The sequence below is a fragment of the Monodelphis domestica genome, chromosome 1, assembly GCF_027887165.1.
Source record: "Monodelphis domestica isolate mMonDom1 chromosome 1, mMonDom1.pri, whole genome shotgun sequence".
Lineage (NCBI taxonomy): Eukaryota > Metazoa > Chordata > Mammalia > Didelphimorphia > Didelphidae > Monodelphis > Monodelphis domestica.
This window is the reverse complement of record NC_077227.1, coordinates 516,695,929-516,717,861: the sequence shown is the minus strand read 5'-3', so window position 1 is coordinate 516,717,861 and position 21,933 is coordinate 516,695,929. Positions and strand designations below refer to the sequence as shown.

The window sequence follows — 21,933 nt, the reverse complement described above, 5'->3', positions numbered from 1 at the left end:
CACGGACAGCTCCACCCTTCTCTGTTGGTCTGTTCGCCTTTTTCCCTCTAGACTAGAAACATTTTCTCCAGAAGAGTTGAGGTCTCCCTTCTGGAAAGAGAGGTTAGGAAAGGGAAGACGCTGTGGACCCAATTGAAAAGGGTGCGAGATCCTCCTGGGTCTTTGGAGCTAAACCTGATCTTCCTACCTCCGAGCCCATCTAGAACTGATGCTGTCCATAATGACTCCGAGTCCCATCCTCGGCGCTTGCCCCTAGAGGTAGCAGGCGGTATTCCATTGGGGTGGTCTCATCCCTGGGGAAGTCCAGCTCCTGGGCCAGCAGGTCTTAGAGCCGCGGTCCTGTCAGTTCATCTACAATCAGTGCATGTCCTTCGCTGACGTCAATTGGAGCTGCCCCGTTCCTATATAAATCTGGCAGCAGCCCCAGGACACTCCCCGCGTTCCCCAGGCACTGGCAACCCGCCCCGTGCTCCCAGACTCCGGTTCGATTGGGACAGTGACCGAAGCTCTGATACCGCCCCCCACGGCAACGCGCTCGGAGAAACCCGTGAGTGGCTCGTTCTGAGCGCACCCGCGCCCCTAGCTCAGCGCCCTCCCGGACAAACCCTTTATCCCTTGCTCCCGCAGCTGCTTTGCTGGGTAGCCTAGTCCCCATCCCCTGAGATCCGTCAGTACAGGCCCGGGTGGGCTGGGAGGTGGGACGGCTCTGCCACGAGACTTGTTCCAGACCTCTGGGCTCTGGGTGAGGAGAAAAGGGTGGCTGGGGAGTGCGCCTAGACTCAATGCCTTTCAGGGCACGTGGTGGATGTGATCTCTGAGAAGCACGTGGTGTCCGAGGTTGGAGTGGGAGGGAATGTTCTGGAGGAGAAGTGACCAACTGCTCGGGGCAACCCTGACGCCCCCCCCCACCCCGCCCCCAGCCCGTCTTCCAAGCGCCCTACCCATTATGTGTATGCATCCCAGGGAGCGGTATTGGAGGTACCAACATCATGAGGCGGCCAGGGCGCACGGCGTTGTTGACGGCATTGCTGCTCCTCTTGGTCCAACTGTGCCCGGGGAACTGCGGCTGGGGAACTCTGGAGGCTGTACCACCCCGGGACAAGGGTCTGGATCGGAGTTTGCGGTGGAGCCTCAGGAATCAGGCCGGGGGAGCCAGTGCCCTGCTCCTCCTCCTCACCGAGCGTTTCCCGCGTCTGGCCGCTGGAACTGGTACCCTAACTGCGCCCCTGGGCGGTCGGCCCAAACCCAAACGGGACGAACCTTCTCTCTCCATTGACCTGACCTTCCACCTGCTGCGGACCCTGCTGGAGCTGGCACGGACGCAGAGCCAGCGGGAGCGCGCGGAGCAAAACCGACTCATCTTCGATTCGGTGGGCAAATGAGTCCCGGCTGGCCAACTCTGCTCCGCCGTCTGGGACCCAAGAGGTGGCGTCGGAGGCCAGTTCTAAAAGCCCCCGGAACTGTGCGGAGGCGAGACCGGGTTCGGCTTCCTACCGCGGACCGTGTTTTTGTTTTCTAATAAAAGTGATGAAGAGTCGCTGTCTCCCGCTTCAGTGCGGGTGCGGGCGCCGTTGCGGGGCCAGGGACCGGGGCGGAGGGGAACCCAGTGCTGGGACACTGGGCCAGGCCATTCTGCGGGTTCGGACCCAACCCCTTTCTGGGGAACCCCAGCGGACTGCATAGAGGAAGGAAAGAGAGGGATAGAGATAGATCCTGTCCAGAGCGCTCAGAAAACTGCTACGAATCCGCTGCCCATTCCCAGATCTTTCAGAAAGCTGAACGCTCCGGGATGGGCCGAGTTACTAACAGATTCACAAACCCCTCCGCGACGCTCTAATTGCTACCCAAGCCCAACCTGAGTGGGCAAGGGCCCCGCCCCCCATCCCCACCCCAACTCCCGTCTCCGGCTAAGGTCTAGACTCTGTAGAGCTTTCTTCTTCCTTGAGTGAAGGACCCCAACTTGAGCAAGGACAATGAGGGCGCGGGGTCGCAGGTAACGGCTGGGGATGGGGAGAAGAGGAAGCAACAGGGACCCTGACGCGGGACCTGGGGCCATGGGGCCACGGGGGCAGAAGGAGAGAATTTGGAACAAAGAAGGCAATCACATCCTTTATTGAGCCGCAGGGCAGGGAAGACTCGTTCTCTCTCGGTGTCTTCTGAAGTTATTCTCTTCCTGCTGGAAGAGCGTCGGTGCAGGCCTGTTCCCAAGAAAAGCCTCAGTGGGTGGGGGAATTAAAAAGGTAGGGAGAGGCCCCCACAGGGTGCTGCTTGCAGCTCCACTTAGACCAGGAGCTACTGAGCCTCCCTCTGGCTCAGGCCTTGAACAGCATCTCCCACAACCAGCCCTTTGGAAAAGGCAGGGACAGGGAAAGGATAGGGCCCATATTACTCTTCTGAAGCTTATGGCTCTGAGGGAAACCCAGGAGCCAAAGAGAGGTGCTTGAGCATCTGGGTAGTACATTAGCTCCCCTGGGTACCTTGGCTTTGGGGCTGCTGGGAATCAGGAGAGAGGAGTCAAACCCCACCCCACCCCCATCTGCTCTAGTCCTCACCCTCTGCTATTTTCACTGGCTCAGTCTTCTGAAAGGCCTCTTCATACCCTGTCAGGGCTCACTTACCCTCTTAAGCCTCCAGTCTCTCTTCCTCAGCCCCAGCAGCACTGCCATCTTCCCCTTCCAGCACCAACTCATCTTCTTCTTCCTCCCCAGAACCCCCTGGAGCAAATATAAAAACCTGATTACACAGACTTGGACCCTTACACATCCTGAACTGTCAGCTCCTTCATGTCCTTTAAATAGGCCCAAATCCAAGGCACCATATGAGTGATACAGGAAGTGCAGTACCACCTCTAGCTATAAAGCAGGATGATGCACAGAACCTGGGTTCCAGTCCTATATCTGAAGCTTAATTCTTTTGCAACTATGGGCAACTCACTTCCCCTTCCTGGGACTCAGTTTCCTTACCTGTAAAATGAGGAAGGGGGTTGAACTAGATGACCTTTAAGTCCCTTCTAGTTCTAGAGTTTTGATCCTATGATCCTGGTTCTGCCACCTGTGGGACTTTAGATGACTCACAATCTCTCTGGGCTTCAATTTCCTGAACTGAAAATAAGGGAGTGGGAGTAGATGACCCAGAAAGTCCCTTCTCTTTCTAAATCTATGATCATATTGCAGTAAATTGTTCCAACTCACTCCCCCATACACCACTCCCCATTTCCTTTAGTCCAAGCATTTCTGTTTACACATCTTTCCCCACATCTCTTACCAGTCTGGAAGTCAATTGTCCGAAGCATCTCAGCCACGTGCTCCACATTCACTGAGAACTGTTCCATGCTTTCATATCCTGGCTCTGGCCGCCCAGCCAACTCCACCTTTGCCATGTCCCCAACCCTACAATATGGGCTCAACTCAACCCTGAAAGGCCCTTCAAGAGATCCCCTTCATTGAGACCCCGAAATCTTCTCAAATTCTCTTCCTACTCAATGAGCATAGTCCTCTCAGACATGAGTCACCACATACACATTTACCCTCTCTCCTCCCTCTTTCCCTTTTAACAACCTCCCCAGCCCCAGCCTAAGGGAAGCCCAACACACCAGACTCACTTTTTAATCAGCTCCTTGGCCTGCTACAGGGGGGGGGGGGGAGAGAGAGAGAGAGTAAAAGTGAGGCCAGTGTAGCCAGTTCTAAACCAGACTTCCCTACACATACTTCTGAGGAGCATCCCCAACCCACTCCCTCTCCAACAGTCCTGAAAGCCCATCAACCCTGTAGTTGCCCCACCTGTAGGTAGAGAGCCATCTGTGGCTCCTCCATAGACTGAATGGCAGACTCCACAAGTTTGGACGAGGACTCCAAGTGGTCTCCGTATTGACGAATGAGTCCTCGAACCCGCTGAAGCTTCTCTTCCTGCTCCCGAGCCAGGGCTTGAAGCAGCTCAGCCTTCCTCTCCTCCAGCACTGCACATAATGTCTCAAATCTCTGTCCCAAGAGTTGCTTCTGCCTGCGGCTGTTATCCTGAGGTTGGGATAGAGATGTTGGGAGGAGAGCTCTTCAGAGGACCAATGGTCTCAAACACCCAGAAAAAGCCCAGCGTGGCTCCTGAAACTTGGGCTGTCAGGATTCTGTCATGAGTCAGTTACCACAGATGGACACAGAGCTGAGAAATGTCATTGTAGTACTCATGTGTACTCAAATACAAGCACACCTCACACAGGATTTGTTTGGTCCCATTCAATGTCCCACCTCCAAAGAAGAGAGGGAGGAAGGGATGGGAAGACCAGAAGATGTTCTGACCTGATAGGGGCTAAGGAAAGGCACAACTATAGGATTCATCAATATACACAGTAATGGGATAGAATGGCACAGTGGAAAGAGTGCCAGGTCTGGAGATGGGAGTTTCTTGGTTGAAATCTGGCCTCAGATACTTCCTAACTGTGACCCTGGGCAAGTCACTTAATCCCCATTGCCTAGGCTAGACCACATTTTGACTTAGAATTATCACTAGGACAGGAGATAAGGGTTTTAAAAAAAAATAAAAAATACACACAGGAATTCCTAGATCCCTGTATCTTGGATAGAGCTCCAAATAAATGCTTTGCTTTGCCCCTCTCCCCATCAGGTTCTAGGCACTTCATTTTCCTTGGCTCCTGGAGTTTCAGCAGTTTCCCACCCCTCCTAGTCCTATCTCTTCAGAAGGCTCTTGCCCATCACTTCCCCAGAAGATGCCCCAAACTTACTTCAATAGTCTGGCACACCTCTTCCATCTGAGTAATGACTGCCTGGACTCGGTCGTTTCCAGCCACCAGCATGGCAATGCCATCACTCAGTTCACTCTGCCATATATGTTGGGCACAAAGTCATTCTATGTCTAGGTATCTTCTTACTTCTAGACATTCCCCCTCCTTTCAAACAGAGTCAGGATGGACCACAACAGAAGGGATTAAGGAATTCTTGCCCAAGGAAGGTATCCTTAAGAACCTATTTCAGAATATCTAATCCCAGGGAAGCTAAGTCTTCAAAGGCTAGAAAGAGAGGAGGGATGTGGATTTCAGAGATTCTGAACCAAATATGTGGGCATTGTGGGAAGTAGGGTGGAGGATGAATCCCAAAGGACCTCACAGTTTGAATAGGAGAGACTTCAAGACCTCCCCCCCCCCCACTTGAGTATGTTACCTTCTGTCGTTTGTAGATGTTGGGCAGTGGTGCCACTTCACAATCCTTATGAGCTCCAAACACCTTGCAGAGGGAGCAGGTGGGCACTTCACAGCTCAGGCAATAGATGTTAATCTTCTCTTCCTCATGCTCCTCACACATTAGATGCTGCTCTGCCTTAGAATGCAAGGGCCTGGGCAGTAGTAGCACAGGGATCATCAGGAGAACAACCAGAGTTAGTGAAGCCAGTTTTATTGATCCACAATTAGGTATGGGAAGAAGTAAGGGCAGAGATTGAAACACAAATTTATTCTCTTATCTTCATGAACCAGTTGTATTTACTTACTTTTAAGACCCAAGATCACCTCCTAAATCCAGTTAGCCTTCTAACCAATATATGCTTTTGGACACAAAACTGATACTCTAGGTGCACAATATTTTTAAAAACCCTTACTATATATAGTCTTAGTATCAATGCTGTGTATTGGTTCCAAAACAGAAGAGGCAATGGGGTAAAGTGACTCACTCAGGATCACACAGCTGGGAAGTATTTGAGGGTAGATTTGAAACTAGGACTTCCCTTTTCTAGGGCTGGCTCTCTAGTTGCCCCTTTAGTGCACAATATTTCAATGGATCCTCAAGGTCCTGGATGTGGGTACTCTGTTGAATGATGCAGTCTGGGTGACCCTTGCCCATGAATTCTTATCAATCTTCCATTCACCAAACTTGCTGGATGCTGTCCTTGGGTTCTTTTCTGATAGCATTGCTACCAACGAAGTATGAGGAACATCTTTTCTTATCCTTTTCTCTCATCACATCAAATCTGTTTTCTTTTCTATTCTTTCTTTTTTTTTAAACTCTTACCTTCCGTCTTGGAATCAATACTGTGTATTGGTTCCAAGGCAGAAGAGAGGTAAGGGCTAGGCAATTGGGGTTAAGTGATTTGCCCAGTGTCACACAGTTGGGAAGTGTGTAAGGCCAGATTTGAACCTAGGACCTTCCATCTCTAGGCCTGGCTCTCAATCCATTGAGCTACCCAGCTGCCCCTCTATCCTTTCATCTCTCTAATAATAGCCACCAAACCTCTTTTTTTGTTTAGTTCTGGGGTGGTAATGTGTTATGTCTAGCGATGCTCCTCCAGAAGCTGTGGTATTCTGTGACTCATAGCTGTGAAGACTACCAAAAGAATATTGGAACTGAGGCAGCTAGGTAGCACAGTGCCAGGCTGGGATTTGGGAGGACCTGGGTTCAAATCTGACCTCAGACATTTCCTAGTTGTGTGACCTTGGACAGGTCACTTAATCCCAATTGTGAAGCCCCTATCACTTTTCTGACTTAGAATAGATGCCTAATATCAATTCTAAGACAGAAGGTAAAGCTGTCTTTTTTATTTAATTTTATTTTTTCTCCAATTACATGTAAAAATATTTCCCAACATTTTTCAAAGAATTTCAAGTTTCAAATTCCCTCCCTCTCTCCCTCCCTCCCCTCCTACCCCCCATTGGGATAGCAAGCAATTTTATACAGATTTTACATGTGCAATCATGTAAAACATTTTCCATATTAATCCTTTTGCAGAAGGAAATTCAAACAAAAAAATTAAGAAAGAGAAAAAGTTTATTTTAGTCTGGATTAAGAGTTCATCAGTTCTTTCTCTGGAAGCAAATGGCATTTTAAAAAATCATGAGTCCTTTAGGATTGTTTTGGATCATTTTATTGCTAAAAATAAGCAAGTTATTTACAGTTATTCCTATCACCGTGAAAAATATTTTTCTGGTTCAGCTTATTCTGCTTCACTTCATGTAAGTGTTTCCAGGGTTTTCTGAGCTCCTTCTCCTCATCATTTCTCAGGGTACAATAGTACTCCATTCAAATCATATACTATAACTTACTCAGTCATTCCTCAATTGATGGGTATCCCTTCACTTTTTTTTTACTCCACCAAAAAAATTAAAAAAAACCTGCTTTAAATATTTTTGTACATTGAGGTCCTTCTTTTTGTTTTTTCTCTTTGTGATACAAACTTAGTAATGGTATTGCTGGGTGAAAGAATATGTACTATTTTGTAGCCTTTTGGCCATAGATCCAAATTGCTCTCCAAAATTATTTAATCAGTTCATAACTCCCTCAATAGTGCATCAGCATCTGTATTTTCCTACATTGTCTCCAAGTTTTGTCATTTTTCCTTTTCTGTCATAATAGCCAGTCTGATAGGTATAGAGTGGTACCTCAGAACTGTTTTAATGTGCATTACTCTAATTAATAGTGATTTGGAGCATTTTTTTTTGCACAACTATTGAAAGATTTAATTACTTTGCCTGAGAACTGACAATTCACATCCTTTGACCATTTATCAATTGGGGAATGACTTGTATTCTTATACATTTGACTCATTTCTCTATGTATTTGAGAAATGAGGCCTTTATTAAAGACATAAAAATTATGCATCATTATGATTACTGTGCATTACTTTCCATTCCATTTCCCCCTGCCTAGTTTCTGACCACCAATGTGTCTCAATTTGCTCTCTTTTTATCAGCCCCACTTCATTTTATTTTTCTCTTCCCCTCCTACTTTCTTGTAAGGTAAAACAGATTTCTCTACCCAAGTGATTGTGTATATTCTTCCCTCATTGAGCTGATTCCAAAGAGAATAAAATTCACATGTCCCCCAACCCATCTCCTCCATTTCACCCTCCACTGTAAAAGCTTTTTCATGCCTCTTTTATGGCAAGATAATTTGCCCCATTCTATTTTTTCCTTTCCCCTCTTCCCAATGCATTCCTCTTTCTCATGCCTTAATTTTTTTATATCATCCCATCATATTCAACTCATGTCCTTGCTTTCTATGTATAGCCCTTCTAACTGCCCTAAAATGATAAAGTTCTTAGGAGTTTTAAGAATTATCTTCCCATGTAGAAAGGTAAATAGTTTAACTTTATTTAATATCTTTTTATTTCTCTTTTCTGTTTACCCTTTTATGACTCTCTTGAGTATTGTATTTGAGAGTCAAATTTTCTATTCAGCTCTGGTCATTTCATAAGGAATGTTTGAAAGTCCTCTATTTTACTGAATACCCATTTTCCCCCTGAAGGATTATGCTCACTTTTGCTGAGTAAAGTGATTTTTGGCTGAAATCTTAATTCCTTTGCCCCCTGGAATATCATATTCCATGCCTTATGATCATTTAATGTAGAAGTTGCTAAGTCTTGTGTTATTCTGTCTATGGTTCCACCATATTGGAATTGTTTCTTTCTGGATACTTGCAATATTTTCTCCTTGACTCCTGGGAGTTCTGGAATTTGGCTATAATATTCCTGGAAGTTATTCTTTAAGGATCTCTTTCAAGAGGTGATCTGTGGATTCTTCCAATTTCTGTTTTACCCTCTGGTTCTAGAATATCAATGACTCATAGAGTCATTCGCTTCCATTTGCCCAGATAATTTTTAAGGCATGATTTTCTGGAGTAGTCTAATATTCTTCATCAGGTTCTCATCATCTCATAACTGGATTATTACAATAGATTGCTTCAAATGTCTTCTCCCCCTAATCCATTCAGCCACTAATTTAATTTCTTAAAACTCAGGTCTGTTCATGGCACTCCACCTGAAACACCCCATTCAATAAACTCCAGTGGCTTCCAATTGCCTCTCAGATCAAATACAAAGTGCTTTGTTTGGTATCCAAAGTCCTTCCTAACCTAGTTCCCGCCTACCTTTCAGTCTTCTTATCCATTATTCTCTGATACTTACTCTTCAATCCAATGACACTGGTCTCCTGGCTATTCCTTAAATAAGATACTCCTATATCTTAGCTCCAGACATTTTCTCTGGCTGTCCTTCATGGCTGGAACCCTCCCCCCTCCTCCACTATGACCACTGACCTCTCAGGCTTCCTTCAAGTCTCACCTACAATCTCACCTTCTACCCTTTTAATTACAGTGCTTGGTTATTTCCTATTTATTGTGTATCTGCTTGTTTTGTATATATTTGTTTACATTATCTCTCCCTTGGGGTGTATGGGGTGTTCAGGATGGGGTAGTATCTCTGGTAGGGAGGGCTTGTCGTGCCCTCCTAGGGCAGCTCTCCAGCCTCTGACCCTCACCTGACACCCAGCTCTCACTTGTGGCTCCCAGTAGCTGCTAGCATGTGGCAGCGGCCACACCCCGGGAAATGGCTTCGATAGGCCAGCTAAACCTTGTGAGGGTAGCCATCCGGTCGTCAACCCCTGATGAACCAGGGCTTTGCTCACCCAGCATGTGAAGACTGCTTCAGCGGAACAGGCGGAAGAAACCAATAAGAAATTTCAATGGCTGAGATGGCGACACAGCAAAGCACTGTGGAGTGCTTAGGGCATGTTGGAGCACAAAAGACAACACAGCCATCCAATGCAGCTGAGGAAGTCTCCAGACGTAACAATTTTTCGTGCCACTGGACCCAGGCTTCCAATACCGAGAGAGTGGGACTGTCTCTGTGCATCGACTTTTCCACTTAAATCTCCTTCACACACAAGTATCTTTGTGCATACTCATCTATCCTAACTCTGTCCACCCTCTTCAAGACCTGCAGCGATAGGGGAGTGGTGACGCAACAGGTGGTGGTGACCATTGGCAGTTGTAGTCACAATCCTGCACGTAGGCAGTGGTCGCTCGGCCCTGTAGGGCAGCAGGGACATTCGGCATCATCCTGGGTGACTGAGCAGCCCTCTCTAGGACAGCACTGCTCGCCCTAATCAAGGAAGGGGACTAGAAAAGGTGTCTCAAACATTGCCTGCCCTACAAACACCCGGTCAGCACACTGCGCCTGGCAGTTCATCCCTTTAAGCGGTCAAAATCAAAAGAAACATAATACAAAGAAACTCTTACTAGGAGCATGGAACATCAGAACATTACTTGACAGAGAGAATACCCCAAGACCTGAGAGAAGAACAGCTCTAATCGGTAAAGAACTGGCGCGATATAACATCGACATCGCAGCCCTAAGTGAAACACACTTACCAGAAGAGGGATCACTCAGCAAACCCACCACTGGATACACCTTCTTCTGGAAAGGGAGAGCCTCAAATGAAGACAGAATCCACGGTGTTGGCCTGGCTATCAAGACCAGTTTGCTCAAACAGCTGCCAGACTTGCCTGTGGGCATCAGCGAGAGGCTAATGAAGATCTGCTTGCCTCTCAGCAAAGACTGGTATGCCACAATCATCAGCGCATATGCCCCAACACTGACCAGCACAGAGGAGACCATCGAGCAGTTCTACTCTGACCTGAGTGCCGTCCTGAACTCAGTGCCCACAAATGACAAGCTGATACTACTGGGAGACTTCAATGCCCGCATTGGCCAGGACCATGAAAGATGGAAAGGAGTGCTCAGCAAACACGGCATGGGCAAAATGAACAATGGCCTACTGCTACTCAGCAAATGCTCAGAGTTCGAACTCACCATCACGAACACTGTGTTCAGAATGGCGAACAAATATAAAACAATGTGGATGCACCCAAGATCAAAACAATGGCATCTCATTGACTACATCATTGTAGTCGACGAGACATCCAGGATGTACAGATCACCAGAGCCATGAGAGGAGCTGAATGCTGGACAGACCACCGATTGGTTAGAGTGACTCTTCAAATGCGCATTGCGCCTCTCCATCCAAAACACGCCCAGACGTTCGCGCATATTACAAGTCATCTTAGAGATCCATTTTATTTGCAAACATTCCAGTCCTGCCTGGACAACAAGCTGTCTGCCAAGAGACCACTCACTGGAAGCTCAACCGAGAAATGGAACCAGTTCAGAGACGCAGTGAAGGAAACATCAAAGGCAGTCCTAGGCCCAAAACAACGCAACCACCAGGACTGGTTCCACGAGAACAACACTGCTATTGAAGACCTATTGAGCAAGAAGAACAAAGCCTTTATGGAGTGGCAAAATAACCCAAACTCTGCTCCTAAAAAGGACAGATTCAAGTCTCTCCAAGCCACAGTGCAGCGTGAGATCAGGAAGATACAAGACCGATGGTGGGAAAAAAAGGCAGAAGAAATCCAGCGTTTTGCTGATACAAAAAACTACAAACAATTTTTCAGTGCCCTCAAGACAGTCTATGGGCCATTAAAACCCACCACCACCCCCTTGCTATCCTCTGACAGTGACATTCTCATAAAAGACAAAAAAGGCATCAGCACCAGGTGGAAAGAACACTTCAGCCAGCTCTTCAACCAACCCTCCTCAGTCGACCAAAGGGCCCTTGATCAGATCCCCCAAAACCGCATCATCGAGCAACTTGACATCCCTCCTTCATTAGAAGTCCAAAAAGCCATTAAACAAACAAGTGCAGGCAAGGCACCCAGTAAAGATGGGATCCCAACTGAGGTGTACAAGGCCTTAAATGGAAAGATGCTTCAGGCATTCCATATAGTGCTGACCAGTATATGGGAAGAGGAAGACATGCCCTCAGAACTCAGAGATGCCTCTATTGTAGTCCTATACAAGAACAAAGGCACACGAGCAGCCTGTGACAACTACAGAGGCATCTCACTACTCTCCACTGCTGGAAAGATCCTCGCCTGTGTTATACTCAACAGACTCCTGTCATCTGTCTCAGAGCAGAACCTGCCTGAATCACAATGCGGCTTCCGACCAGATCGCAGCACCATCGACATGGTCTTCACGGTGAGACAAATGCAGGAAAAATGCCTTGAGCAGAACCTGAGTCTCTACATTGTCTTCATAGACCTGACAAAGGTGTTCGACACAGTGAACAGGAACGCATTGTGGGTGATCCTCAGTAAGCTCGGTTGCCCAGCAAAATTCGTCAAACTGATCCAGCTCTTTCATGTCGACATGACAGGGGAGGTCCTATCTGGTGGAGAGACTTCTGATCGCTTCAACATCTCCAATGGCGTGAAACAAGGCTGTGTCCTTGCTCTGGTACTATTCAACCTATTTTTCACCCAAGTATTATGACATGCTGTGATGGATCTAGACCTGGGCGTCTACATCAAATACCAACTGGATGGCTCACTATTCGACCTTCGCCGCCTGACTGCAAAAACAAAGACAACAGAGAGACTCATCCTGGAAGCTCTCTTTGCAGATGACTGTGCTCTCATGGCCCACCAAGAAAATCATCTCTAAACCATTGTGGACAGGTTCTCTACCGCAACAAAACTGTTTGGCCTGACTATCAGCCTCCACAAAAGAGGTGCTGTTCCAACCTGCACCAGGGAGGCCAACTAACCAGCCATGCATTACAATCGACAGCACGCAGCTTTCTAACGTCAACACTTTCAAGCACCTGGGCAGCACCATCACCGACAATGGGTCCCTAGACCACGAGATCAATGCCAGGATCCAAAAGGCCAGCCAGGCACTCGGGCGGCTGCACTACAAAGTCCTCCAACACAGTGGTGTAAGCACTGCGACGAAGCTCAAAGTGTATAACGCAGTGGTCCTCAGCTCGCTCCTGTATGGTTGTGAGACATGGACACTGTACCGGAAGCACATGAAACAGCTGGAGCAATTCCACCAACGCTCCCTCCGGTCAATCATGAGGATCCGATGGCAGGACTGAATCACCAATCAGGAAGTCCTTGACAGAGCCAACTCCACCAGCATCGAAGTCATGGTCCTCAAAACCCAGCTACGATGGTCTGGACACGTCATCCGAATGGACCCACAGCGAATACCAAGACAGATATTCTATGGTGAACTGTCAGCTGGACTCAGGAAACAAGGCCGACCAAAGAAAAGATTCAAGGATCAGCTAAAGTCCAACTTGAAGTGGGCTGGCATTACACCAAAGCAACTAGAACTCGCTGCCTCTGACAGAACCCACATTAACCATGTGGCCACCACCTTGCTGCGCGTGAACACCAACAGCCACAACCGCACCTCCCGTAACAACTGGCGTCCCATGCCCCATGTGCCACAAATTCTGCACCTCAGTCTTTGGACTCCAAAGCCACATGAGGGTACACCGTAGATGAAACTACAATAGTCATTCTCGGTCACCGAGAGACTACCACTATCTCTCCCTTATTAGATCATATACTCCTTGAAGGCAGGGACTGTCTTTTGTCTTTTTTTTTTGTCTCTTTTACAGTTTCTGGCACATAATAGGTGCTTGTAGTAGTTCAGTTGTTTCAGTCCTGTCTGAATCCATTTGAGGTTTTCTTGGCAAAGACATGAAGCTGATTTGCCATTTCCTTCTCCAGCTCATTTGGCAGATGAGGAAACCAAGGTAAACAGGGATAAGTGACTTGCCTAGGGTCACTCAGCTAGTAAATGTCTGAGGACAGATTTGAGCTCAGAAAGATGAATCTTTCTGACTTCAGACCCAGGGCTCTATCCACTGCACCACTAGTAGGAGCCTAATAAATGTTTATTGAGTGAATAAATTATATCTATGTTTGCTATCTAACCTCCTGTTAGACTAGGTTCTGTGAAGTCACTTCCAAGACTTATAGAAACATTGTATTTTCCCCAAGACCTAGCACATATGTTAGCATACAGTAGGTGCTTTATAGATGCTGAATATAGAAGAGGAAGAGAGAATTTGTACTCACCTTGAAGATTCTTGTTTGTAAATGTCAATGATGTTTTCCACCAGCAGGTTGCGCTGCAGTCCATAGACACCATGTCTGTCAAGAACCACCTCATGCCTACAGGATGGGCAGCGGAACCGTCCCCCTGAGGACACTGTGGTGGAACCCCGGGATTGCCACAGAGGATTTGAGGCCTGAAGAGGGAGGAAGGGAATTGGGAGCGGTGAGGATCAAGCGTAAACACATATCAGACCACAGTGAAACATGGAAGGGTCTAAGGGAGCAGAGATGATTGTAGGACCCTAAGAAGTCAGTGCTAGAAGTGATAATAATTTAGGAAGGTGGTATGCCTTTATTCCTTCAGCAATCATGTATTAAACGCCGACTGTGTGCCAAACCCTGTCCTAGGTGCTAGAAGAGATTTAGAGATAATTAAGTCAAAATCCTTGTCCTTGTGGAATTACCAATCAATCCATGATCGACTGAACACTTGTGAAAGATGGGAATTATAGACATCATCTGTTACACAGGAATGAAATCATGAATCCATATTCCCCAAATAAAGATTAGAATATAACTTCCTATAATGGCCAATGCCCAGAAAAAAACCCTGGCCAGGCAGATCACAGAGAGGGTTCCCACTCTTTTCCCCTGATAAAAAAACAAACAGGTACTGTATTCTTTCTACAGTTTGGGCATGCTCTTCCTTAGCTCTAAGGAAAGGATCAAGAAAGGGTTGCTTCCCTTTTGCTGTCCGCTGATAGCCAACCCAGGCTTAGCCAAGGGGACTGAGGAGTCATGAGGGAAAAAGCTGGGTCTGGCATCTCTCCCTGAATGGCTGGGTTGATCAGAGCTATATAGCCCAGGCCCCCTAGGGTGCTTAGACAAGAGTTCCCTCCAGCTCTGGACAAAGGCTTTAAGAGCAACTATTAAGATGGCACTTTAAGGTTTGTAACCTGCTCTACTTCTGTAAAGAAAAGAAAGAGAAGTTGAAGAGGGGAGCCTCTGAACAAATGAGTTTCCCAATCAATTTGATGAAATTATAGGGTTTGGCTAGTACAGGCAGTCTCTATCCCATGTTTGGGAGTTTTCAAAGCACACTTCCTGAGGAGATTGGCTTGCCCACTGGCACCATGCTGAGAGGACACTGGGAAAGAAGCTGCCTTCAACATGATTGGCAACTGAGAGTGGGTGGAATTTGACTTGTTGGAAGAGCTGCTCCCTTCTCTATGGTGGAAACTGGTCATCATTTCTCCATCTCTCCCTCCTCTCTTGCCCTTTCTACCTAGCTAGTGCCATCACTCTGAGATTTTCATAGATTGAAAGATTTTTGTTGTTGTTAAGTCATTTCAGTCATATCCAGCTTTTTGTGATCTTATTTGGAGGTTTCTTTTGACAAAGATTCTGGAGTGGTTTGCCATTTCCTTCTCCAGCTCATTTTTTTTTAACCCTTACCTTCTGTCTTGGAATCAATACTGTGTATTGGCTCCAAGGCAGAAGAGTGGTAAGGGCTAGGCAATGGTGATTAAGTGACTTGCCCAGGGTCACATAACTGGGAAGTGTCTGAGGCCAGATTTGAACCTAGGACCTCCTTTTTTTTTTAAATAATATTTTATTTTATCATTTCCAAGCATTATTCATTAAAGACAAAGATTATTTTCTTTTCCTCCCCCCCCCACCCCCCATAGCCGACGTGTGATTCCACTGGGTGTCACATGTGTTCTTGATTTCCATGTTGTTAGTATTTGCATTAGAGGGTTCGTTTAGAGTCTCTCCTCTGTCATGTCCCCTCAACCGCTGTAGTCAGGCAGTTGCTTTTCCTCGGTGTTTCTATTACCACAGTTTATCCTTTGCTTATGAATAGTGTTTTTTCTCCTAGATCCCTGCAGATTGTTCAGGGACATTACACTACTACTATTCGATTATACCACTCCAGCTCATTTTCTAAAGGAGGAAACTGAGCCAAACAGAGTTGAGTGCTTTGCTCAGAATCACATAACTAGTGTCTGAGGCTAGATTTGAACTCAGGTCTTCTGGACTCCAAGTCTGGTACCTATCCATTGTACCACCTAGCTGCCTATACAAATAGATCTATATTCCAAATGTCTCTGCTCTAGAAAGAAAGGAAATATACAAATTCCTTCCTTCTCCATCTCTGTCTCTCTCATATATGTGTGTACTTATTCTTGATCAGTGTATTTAACTCTAGGAGGGAGTGTGTTTCAATATCTGTTCATGGACACACATGAGTCTTTTGTATTTTACTTATTGGGGATGGAGTTGGATGAGGTAATGGGATATCTGTCTATATATCTATCTATCTACGTGGAGGTCTGGTACCATGTTGGGGGCAGAGGAGAAGGAGATCTGGACCTTGCCAAGTCTCCCTGCTATTATGTATAATGATATGCTCCATCATGGCACATCCCAGGTGAAGGCCAGTTTCTGTTCAGCGTATTTAGCTTCTAGAAGGAAGGACATTTCAGTGTCTGCTCATGGACACCTGCGGATCCTTTGTATCTGCTTTACTGAGGTGGCAATAGTGATGGTGGTGCTGCTGGTGGTGGAGGAATAAGGTGGTGGACAATAAAGGCTGTCATATGCCCAATGCTCATATCTTACATTGAGTATTTTTTGCAGGAGCTGGGAATCCTTTTAGCCATATTTGGGGAAACTAAGAAATGAGCTTTATTTTTATTATTTCCCTAGAGCAAAACTTTGGGATAAGAGTGACAAACCAGAGAGATTCTGAACTTTTGAGGATCAGCCTCCAGGATTGGACCTTTTCTTTGTAAGCCCAGAGTTTCAGGTAACCCTGGGTCACATCATAAATACATCTTACTAAAAAAAAAAATTACATAAAAATTAAATAAATACATACATCTTACTTAATTTGAGACTCTCAACAGCCCAGTAAAGTTAAATAGTATAGTGAATTATTATCTTTATTTTACATGTATTGAAAAAGAGACTTAAGATAAATTAAATGACTTGCCCAAGGCCACACAAATAGTAAATTGCAGAAGCAAGGTTCAAACACAAGCCTTCCTGATTCCTGATCCAGAACTCAAGGCTCTCTTTCATGATGCTTATGGTATGAAGAGTCAGACCTATGGAAAGGACAAGTATCAGTGAACTGAGTAATTCTGAGAAATACATTCTGGTTTCAGAAAACAAAAATGGCAGAAGAAATTCTGAGAATTGGTAAGGTAGAGGAATAAGAAGAATGACTGCAGAAATCAGGGAAGTTGATAAAGAAGTGTATTTGCTTTTATCTATTAAAGGGTATGTTGGCTACCACACAAATAGCATGTTGGACCTGTTTCAAAGTAAACCTATTGATTTTTCAACGTTTCTTTTACTCCTAGCTTTAGTTTGAGGTATGATGCTAAACTAGGTAAGAGTAGCAATATTCCCATAGACAAAAGGGTCACTCATGGAATATTTGCCTGATATTCAACACTTTGAAAGAAGAGAGAAAATTGATTCCAGAGATCTGCTCCAGAGGGAAGCTATTAGAAAAGAGATTTACTTTGGAAACGTAGAACCACACACTGTTGTTGTTCAGTCACGTCAGTCAAGTCCAACTCTTTGTGACCCCATTTGGCATTTTCTTGGCAAAGATACTAGAGTGGTTTGCCATTTCTTTCTCCGGTTCATTTTACAGATGAGTAACTGAGGCCAACTGGGTTAAATGACTTGCTCAGGGTCACCCAGCTAGTAAATGTCTGAGGCCAGATTTGAAATCAGGAAGAAGAGTCTTCCAGACTTCAGGCCCAGCACTTTATTCACTGCACCACCCAGAAGGTGGTATTTGTTTCAGATCATTTTAAGCTTCACTGGACCACAGAATCTGAGTTATAAGGAGCTTCAGATACCTTATAGTCTAACCTATACCATTTATCCTTTCAGATCATGATAACTGGTCATCTAGTCTCCACATAAAGACCTTTAAGGAAGAGACCCCATTACCTTAGAAAAGAAACTACCCCACTTTTTGGAAAGCTTTCATTAATCAGAAGGTTTTTGTTATATTCGCCCTAAATAAACTGCCTCTCTGAAACCTCTATCCTGGGGTTCTGGACCTGTCCTCAGAGGCCAAACAAGCAGGACAAGGCTCTGCAAGAGACTTCAAGCTTAGTGTGACTCATCAATGATATGGCAGCCAGAAAAACAAATGCCATCTTGGGCTACAGTAAGAGAGGTGCAGCTTCCAGAACTAGGGAGGTAAAAGTCCTCTATTCTGCCCAACACCGGGCCACACCTAGAGCAATGTGTCCAGTTCTAGGCCCCAGAGCCTAGAAAGGACATTAATAAATTCGAGAGTATTCAGTGGAAGGCAATCAGAATAGTAAAAGGCCTCAAGTTCAAGCCATATGAGAATTAATTGAAGAAACTAAGGACGTTTAGTCTGAAGAAGAGGTCACTTCAGGAAGGGGGGGAGTCATTATAGCTATCTATAAGTATTTTTAGGATTGTCATATGGAATAGAGATTAGAATTGTTCTGTTTGTACCCAGAGAGCAGTAGGTAGAAGCACTGACTTCTAGTCAGTTATTTCCTAGGAAGTAAGATCCTGATTCTTCTTCTTCTTTTTTAATTAAATCCGTAGCTTCTGTTTTAAAATCGATTCTAAGATAGATCAGTAAGGAGCAGGTAATTGGGGTTAAGTAACTTGCCCAGGGTCACACAGCTAGGAAGTATCTGAGGTCAAATTCGAACCCAGGTCTTCCTAACTCAAGGCCTGGGACTCTATCTACTGTGCGACTTCTCAACTTATCTCTTAAGACAAATCTCAAGGTAGATACACTCAAGGTAGACGCATTCCAAGAAATTTCCCTTATTTTTCTGGGCTAGATTCTGGAATGATATCTCTGAGAAACTCCTTCCTCTTCTAACTAGGAGACAGGGATTTAGAAACATTGTCCATGAACTCTCCTCTTAACCCACAAAAGCAAGCAACATCTACCTTTGCCATATATATGTTTCTTTAAGAAATTTCATATTGTCCCAGCTGCTACAATTTTTGGGGACTGGAAAAATCTACTCCAAGGCAACTGACCTCTGTTCAGAAAGTTGTAAACAAGTACGCATAACTCTGGTGAGCTCCTGCCTAAGAAGCCACTCCAGTTCCTGAAGGGAGCAAGTAAACTTTTACCAACTGATATGTGTCCATACACATATGATAGTGAGGTAGCGACTAATAGCTAGGAAATGAATCTACCCTTTTGAGGGTCCTTGAAAGTCATCAGCACGGAGCTTAAGGGACACTTCTTACTTCTCCAATTCCAACTACATCTTAGTGACTGAACTGGTGGCTTTCCTCCTCCACATGCCTTCTGAGGGCTGAGTATTTCTGGTTAGGGTGTTTCGGGGTTGAATAGGAGTAATCTGACTCCTCACCTCTCTTATGTCCTCATTTTGAACTGGATTTTTCATGCTTCTAGTATGGTAGAGGCATCAGTGATACTGTCACAGCTACAGCTCTTAGCACAGATTTCCACTCACATCCTCACCTTTACCCCAGTCCTCAGCAATTTCTGGACAGAGCAAGAAGATATACAGAGGACAAGTGGAATGACTCTACACCCCTCCATGCAGTCTATATGGGTGTCATTGTATTCTATATTCTGAAGGACAAATTGAGCAAAAGCTGAATCCTAAAGGCAGGAGGGCTGCTGGGAGAATATGGAAGAAAATAACTTCCCGTACTTTAATTGCAAGAGGACTGGGCAGCATTAAGAATAATAAAGTAATTCCATGTTTTATCAAACCAACTAAAACAGAAATGAATTTTCTCTGACATGAATTCCTATACTAGTGTCTCAGGAAAGATCACTTGTGAAAAATGAGTCAATGATGGAAAGAGACCAGAAGCCTTGTTGACTGATACTTGGAATGACTAACATATTTTCCTTCCTGTTCAATATGTTTATATTAAATACTCTATATCTTGAGACTGCCTTTATTATACTGTTACTTAGTGCTAATTCTATATCTCATTCATTGCTCTAACTCTTCATTCCTTTGGGATTATCATACAATCTCAGATTTAGAAGATCATTGAAACCAACACCCTCATTTTACCAGATGAGGAAAATGGGGCCAAGAGAAGGGAGTTGTCTTGCCCAAAGTCACATAGGCAGTAAGTAACAGAAACAGGATTTGAACTTGGATCCTGTGAGTCCAAGTTCAGTATTTGTTCCCTGGGGCATCCATTAGTCTCTGTGTTCTTAGTAAGAAGAGACTATCTTCATTAAGTTCCAGACAATAATGGAGTTCTATTTGGCTAACCAAGGTATTTTCAAAAGCTTAGGATCCAATAAAAATAAGGGAATAGAGCATGGGAGAGGAACATTAAGTCTGTAACATCTCAACATAGTGTATTCAAAATCTTTTCTCTGGAAAGTGAGACTTCCTGGAGTAACACAAAAACCCTGGGAGAGAGAAACTGAAAAGAAAAACAGGAGAACTGAATTGGCTTACTTTACTATATTTTCCTGGGACAGCCCGTTGGGACACAATTATCAGGAAGAAAATGCATCTTTTCTAAGTAGTGTGGACATGATACTGTGAAAGAGGCACAGAATTTGGAGTGAGATCGGAGTAAAAAAAAATCTTGGTTCTGTCAATATTTACCTCTTTTGAGCTTAATTTTCTCATCTATAAACTGTATGGGTTTAGACTAAATGATTTCTATAATTCTCTTCTAGCTCTGTTTATGATCTCATCATCCCAACTTTTCTACCCCTATGAAGAGTCTTCTCTTCCTTCACCTTCCATCCTAGGGCAGGCCTCTGAAATCTCAGATCCAGTTACCCTCTCACTGACTTCCCCCCAGCAAATAGTTTGTGGAACCTCAAATAAATAACACAACTATCCCTCTGCACCCTCAATTTTTTTCTTCATTTTGCTCCCCTTTCCAGTGAATAGAGGGATATACCCTGGATTCTCAGACTATTCTTAGACCAAGGTAAAGTGTAGTATGGCAAAATGGATAGAGTGCTGTGCTTGGGTTTGGATTTAGGTTCATAATCTAACCTTTTATTATCAGTGTGACCTTGGTGAAATCATTTATCTTGTTTAGTCTCCAAAGGGCAAAATAATTGTAGCACTTACTAGGTAAGGAACAGAGAGATAATAAAGCACTTTGCAAATTTTAAACATTAAGTAAAGATTAGCTAGTAGTTGTATTAGATTCTCTTTTTTGGCATTATTTCTCCTTATTCTACCTCCCAACTTCCCAAAGTGCATGAGACCCAGGGTTTCCCTCTGGACACTCCAAACTCCAGAAGTATTGCAGGTCAGAAAGGAAGTGGGCAATTCCTTTCTGATCCCTGAGAGCCCTAGATCTTCAATTATCATAGATATGTACCTCCCAGTTCCACCCTAATAAACATTAGGTGGTTCCTAATCCAATCATCCCTTGAACTCTACAGATCCTCTCTTGTACCCTCAAACCATCAAATACAAACCATCATCAGACATCCCTTATACCCCCCAACCCAATAAATTACCTCATTCTTGATTAACCCCTTCCCCCACCCTCCCACCCCCATTCTGTAGCCCCTGTTGTCAAAGGGGTATAAAAAGCCCAGACCCCATCTCCTCAGGGAGGCAGTGTTTTACCTGTCTCCCTCAGCCAATGCATTTGATTTACATTCAAATTAATAAGTCTCTTTTATTTTTTAAGCTAACTTTTGAAGTCTGTCATTCATGACAAAGGCACCTCTCTAGATCCAGGGCTTTACTTCAAATTTCCCACAACACTTCTCTCACAGTAATGAATCTGTCCCTTCTCAACTCAAATTGGCTAATGTGATAAATTAGTTTATTTGGTGGGAGACAAAAAGAAATTTGGGAGAGAGAGAAAAAAATTGAAGGGGATCCACTTAAACTAAAAATGAGGAAATAATACTTAATCTAAAAAAAAAATTATTAAGCAAAGGGACCCAAGGAGAAGACTGATGGTTAAGTTAAATTGTCATTCAGTCATTTTAGATTCTTCATGATCCCATTTTGGTGCTTTCTTGGCAAAGGAAACCAAATCCAACAGAGTTAAGTGGTTTACTCAGGGTCAAATAGCTAGCAAGGTTCTTGGGCTGTATTTGAAGTCATGAAGATGAGTCTTCTTGATTTCAAGTTCAGTGCTCTATCCACTTCAACACCTAGCTGCTACCTGGGAAGATGGCATTGACTCTCCCCTTTCCTACTTTTAAATTTAATCAACCAAAGCTTGAACA

At 44.8% G+C, this 21,933-nt stretch overlaps 2 protein-coding genes across 3 annotated transcripts in view; one reads left to right on the top strand and one right to left on the bottom strand.

The window, feature by feature from the left end:
• The first annotated feature begins 106 nt into the window (after window positions 1-106).
• On the top strand, window positions 107-1,536 carry UCN (urocortin). The gene is made up of 2 exons (XM_001380391.3): window positions 107-547; window positions 964-1,536. The coding sequence occupies exon 2, from the start codon at window positions 990-992 to the stop codon at window positions 1,380-1,382; it is 393 nt and encodes a 130-aa protein (XP_001380428.1). The 5' UTR covers window positions 107-547; window positions 964-989; the 3' UTR covers window positions 1,383-1,536.
• A 560-nt stretch (window positions 1,537-2,096) lies between these two features.
• TRIM54 (tripartite motif containing 54) overlaps window positions 2,097-21,933 on the bottom strand; it is a 42,356-nt gene continuing 22,519 nt past the window's right edge. Inside the window, exons 2-9 of one of the 2 annotated variants that reach the window (XM_001380386.4) lie at window positions 13,713-13,885; window positions 5,172-5,343; window positions 4,736-4,831; window positions 3,780-4,013; window positions 3,602-3,624; window positions 3,265-3,389; window positions 2,619-2,714; window positions 2,097-2,198 (exon numbers count right to left, since the gene is read on the bottom strand). In XM_001380386.4, the coding sequence (XP_001380423.2) occupies window positions 2,623-2,714; window positions 3,265-3,389; window positions 3,602-3,624; window positions 3,780-4,013; window positions 4,736-4,831; window positions 5,172-5,343; window positions 13,713-13,885 (915 nt within the window). In that variant the 3' untranslated portion in view covers window positions 2,097-2,198; window positions 2,619-2,622. The remainder of the gene's footprint in view (window positions 2,199-2,618; window positions 2,715-3,264; window positions 3,390-3,601; window positions 3,625-3,779; window positions 4,014-4,735; window positions 4,832-5,171; window positions 5,344-13,712; window positions 13,886-21,933) is intronic. The other variant, XM_007476000.3, reaches the window with a different exon arrangement.